Below are 4,196 nucleotides of genomic sequence, written 5' to 3'. Positions count from 1 at the left end.
GGCGGCGCCGCGCCGTCGCCACGGCAACGCCGGGGCCGTCGCCAGGGCAACGCCGCCGCCGCCGCGGCGCACGCGCGTTCCTGCCCTCCGCGCCGCGCGCCGCGCCGGCGCATGCGCGCTCCTCCGCGCCGTCCGCCGGGTGCGCATGCGCCGCGGCGGCGGGCGCTGAGGGGAGCTCAAGGAGAGCGGCGGGCGCCGCCATGCCGGGGCGCCTGCAGGTGCCCTCGCTGGAGGAGCTCGACGTGCAGGAGGTGAGTGACCGCCGGCGGCGGCGGCGGCGGCGGGGCGGCTCCCGGGGCTGCCCTGCGGCGCGGCGGCCTCCCTAGCGCGCCTCTGCCCCGCTGCAGGTGAGCGTCAGCTCGGCCGTGCTGAAGGCCGCGGCCCACCACTACGGCTCGCAGTGCGACCGGCCCAACAAGGAGTTCATGCTGTGCCGCTGGGAGGAGAAGGACCCGCGCAAGTGCCTCCGCGAGGGCCGCCAGGTCAACCAGTGCGCCCTCGACTTCTTCAGGTGAGGCGGGGCCCCGCCGCTGCCCTCCCGCGGCCTTTTCGCCTTCCTCCTTCGTGGTTTCCCATGCTGAGCTCAGGCGCTGGAAGCCGTGCCTTTCTTCTTGTTGTTGACGGCTTGTTTCTTGGCAAAACTCTAACTTCTCCCCTCCGCGCTGAGCTGCTTCAGGCTTCAGATTTTGCTCCGTTAGCAAAGGGAGTGCTGAGGCACTGCTCGCTGCTTCTGCAGCTTCTGGTTTTCCTTGGTCTGCCCTTTCTCTTTTGCAGGCATAGTATTCTGAAAACTCAAGTAGGTAAATATGTATCTCTCGTGACTAAATGCAGCTCTAGTTATGTGCCGCTATTGTGTTCTTAGCTTGAAAGCATGGAGCCTTAATTGACTCAATTGACATGAGTCAGTTAAGCTTAACTGACTCCATGCCCTTTTTCAGTATAGCAGTTTGCTAGTGGTCAGCAGCCTCCATCCTGAGCACCTGTTTTGAGCTTAAAACATCAAACTGATCTGAAAGTAATAGAACATTGTGCAATGTATGCTGTTGCTTAGCAAAATAACATTGTGTACTGAGAGGCAGTATATATGTACCTAGTAAGGAAGTCTTCCGAATGCTGATGGAGTTACTGCTCTCCCTACTTGTAGATACAGTGATACAGATCTTGGCAATGTTGATGTCAAATTCTGTTAACGATGCTTTATCTGCTGACGTCTCTGAAAACTTTAAATGTTCCTGAGAACTTAAAACAGTGAAAACACTGTAACAAGTTGAGATTGAAATATGTGTGAGAGAAATACCTTTAAAACTACAACACTTAAATATCCATTTTCTTTCTGTAATCTTTTACAGGAAGATTAAGCTGCACTGTGCTGAGCCATTTACTGAATACTGGACCTGCATTGACTATACCAATATGCAGGAGCTTCGCCGATGCCGAAAACAACAGGCGGCATTTGATAGCTGTGTACTAGAGAAGTTGGGTTGGGTGAGACCTGAGCTGGGAGAGCTCTCTAAGGTGATTTAATTTCTTTTTGATTGGGTGACCAGATTCTTCTCTGCCCTTCTTTTGTTCATTTTGTCCAGACTGGGTCTCAAATGAACTCTTTTCCCACTCAGAGGGTAATATGGGAACGCAATACTGGAATCTTGTGCACTTTAGTAGAAGTAGAGACTTTCAGCGTTCTCTAGGATTGGAAAGGCCTGCAGTGCTTTTTTCCTAATATAGAAACCTTTCCTTTAGGAATGAAGATTACATGTGTAGAATTACTATATAGTTCTGAGTAAACTTTGCCCTTCCCCCTCATGTCTTTTTTGGGGGGAGAGGGAGGGGAAATGGTGGAGAGTACCCTAGAGAATGGAGCTCTCATCAGATCAGCAACGCATTTGTTTTTATGGTGGCTCGGACATTTGTTACTTTCCTTAAGTACTGACTTAATCTATTTTTTCTATTAAATTCTGTGGGAAGTTGTTCTTCTCTCCTTTCCAGGTCACGAAAGTGAAGACAGACAGACCTATCCCTGAGAATGCCTATCACTCTAGACCTAGACCGGAGCCAAATCCACCCATTGAAGGAGAGTTGAAGCCTTCTGCATATGGCAGTAGGCTCTTTTTCTGGTCCTGGTAAAGTGGACAGCTTGTACTGTAGCTAAAATGCAAAAATACATTGCTTGCAAGTGTAAACTGTCAAATATGCATTGGGTAAAATTATAATGATTAAAAAACCCAAACACTTATGTGGCTTACTAGACTTTATTAAACATACTCGCACATCATAGCTCAAAACCCATGTCCCCTGTGTTGTGCAGTGCTCTTTGCAGTCCCGTAGCCCTCAGACTGCTTCCTTAAAACTGTTTCTAGGCATAGCTGTATTAACACCAGTAATACCAGTTGCTTGCCAACTTATCAGATTCGTATAAATGTAGTCAGTGTCTTTGACTACTTCAAGACACTGAGATAGACTTTATGTACTAATTTAATTTGCTTTAGAAGCTTGTCGTTCTCTAGGTTGAGTAAACTTTGAGTACAGACAAGTCACTAATGTCTTCCCAGAGAGTCTTCCAATTGATTATTGTGTATTTTAGTTCCAAGAAACTTCTTCTGTACAGCTTTAACCTAAGATCTGTCTTGGAGCAAAGATTTAGTCCGTGAGTTTTGCTGGTTGTGAGATCAGTACTGTTTTATGACACCAGGATCTTTGTTCTACTTATTAGCTGCTTGTTCCTCGTGCAGCTGGGTTAGCTGCTGTGTCAAGAAGTCACGCTAAATTTTAAGCTTAAAAAAAAAAAGTTCTCTTAAGGATATCCTTTTTCCATTTAGCAGTGTAAGAAGGTGGCTTATCTTCTGTAAGGGTACTGACTTAAGGGGTTCATTGCAGACCCTTGCTGGCTGTCTCACTCTAATAGTGTTCTTAGTAATAAACTGGCTTGCCTCACTGCCTGATTTCCCTCTTCCACAATATCAGTAGTCATGGTATGTTTGGTAGGAAATAGATCTTGTCTTTCCTCAGCTCTCTGCCTGCAATGGCAAGAACTATATTGCAAAGATCATAAAAAAAAGAAGTTAGCCTGTTTTCATAAAGCTGTGTGCAGTTCAGCTTGCTCAAGGCTGGACTGTGTAGCCTGAACCATGGCAAAGATTTGAATAATACTCTGTTCCTTGAGTAGACTAGCTGTGATACTATGATTTGAAGATTTACCATCCCCTTTTTTGGGGGTAGAGTTGAGCTGTAGTGGATCTGTAGCTATAGCATATGTTTCTGGTCCACAGACATAGAGGAAAATTCTGTAATCTTTATCTGAAAATACTGTGTGCACACATGGCTCATGGCTCTTGCTACTTTCTGGTTGGATACCTTAACTAAAACTCAGAACAAGTGCTACGCCCACATTTGCATCTTAATGTATATCTCTTGTGCCTTAGTGGGTCCTTGATTGAATATGAGACAGTGTATACCTCTGCAGCTTCTCCTTCCAGATAACTGCCAGCATTTCAGAGCAGCCATGTATTCCTGAAGAAGGACTGAAGTTAGGGCAAGCTTGAGGTCTGCTTACATTCAGCTGAGTGAGTGAAGTGAGATTTGTCCAGGATAAATCTTTCTGGGATGTTAACACATGTATCAAATCTACTCTGTTGCTGACCAACCCCAATAGTTAGGCAGCCTTGCAGGAAGGCTTGTTAGAGACCATGTTTTGCTAATAACTTTCTATTGTCAGCATAACATATGAAACACTGCATTGCTGAACATCTGCTTTTGCATAAACAGGCATGGACATTCCAGTAGTCAACCCCTAATCATAATTAAAGAATACTTTCTCCCATTAAATTGCTTCTGAAAAGAATGACATGCATAAATAGGGGGGCATTTTTTTAAACAGCCTTTTATAAACTGGGCCCTTAAGTTGGCCAGTACTGTAAGAAAAAAAAAAGTGATTTATGCTATAGTTTTGCAGGTCTAAGTTTTTTCATCTGGTTTGTGACAGCTAAATCTACCACCTTTTGGAACAGAGGTTGTTAATCTTGTAATAATACACTGATCATGTTTAAAAGTGAGAGTTAACTCCTCAGCTTCCCTAGATTCCCACTTCAGTTCTGAGCAGCAGCGGGGAGGTAAATATTCAAAAGAAAACAGCAGAGGAGGGCAGGGTCTAGGGCGAGAGAAGGACAATGAAGTGATCACAGAGTCAAGTAATGTTCAGC

The 4,196-nt window shown here is 45.9% G+C and overlaps 1 protein-coding gene across 1 annotated transcript; it reads left to right on the top strand.

Annotated features, from left to right (window-relative positions):
* Positions 1 to 134: 134 nt before the first annotated feature.
* NDUFA8 (NADH:ubiquinone oxidoreductase subunit A8) lies at positions 135 to 2,233 on the top strand. The gene is made up of 4 exons (XM_062590874.1): positions 135 to 251; positions 348 to 511; positions 1,350 to 1,515; positions 1,987 to 2,233. Exons 1-4 carry the CDS (start codon positions 201 to 203, stop codon positions 2,122 to 2,124), a joined length of 519 nt encoding a protein of 172 aa, XP_062446858.1. The 5' UTR covers positions 135 to 200; the 3' UTR covers positions 2,125 to 2,233.
* Positions 2,234 to 4,196: the final 1,963 nt, after the last annotated feature.

This window comes from Rhea pennata, chromosome 18 (assembly GCF_028389875.1).
Source record: "Rhea pennata isolate bPtePen1 chromosome 18, bPtePen1.pri, whole genome shotgun sequence".
Classification (NCBI taxonomy): Eukaryota; Metazoa; Chordata; class Aves; order Rheiformes; family Rheidae; genus Rhea; species Rhea pennata.
Note: the sequence above shows the minus strand (reverse complement) of the source record. Positions and strands in the feature narration are given on the sequence as shown.

What these genes read in the sequence shown, in the direction of transcription:
- NDUFA8 (XM_062590874.1), top strand. Translation starts at nt 201, where the DNA reads ATGCCGGGGCGCCTGCAGGTGCCCTCGCTGGAGGAGCTCGACGTGCAG. An exon ending in TGCGCCCTCGACTTCTTCAG is followed by an intron (nt 512 to 1,349) that starts GTGAGGCGGGGC and finishes AATCTTTTACAG; the next exon opens with GAAGATTAAGCTGCACTGTG. An exon ending in AGCTGGGAGAGCTCTCTAAG is followed by an intron (nt 1,516 to 1,986) that starts GTGATTTAATTT and finishes TCTCCTTTCCAG; the next exon opens with GTCACGAAAGTGAAGACAGA.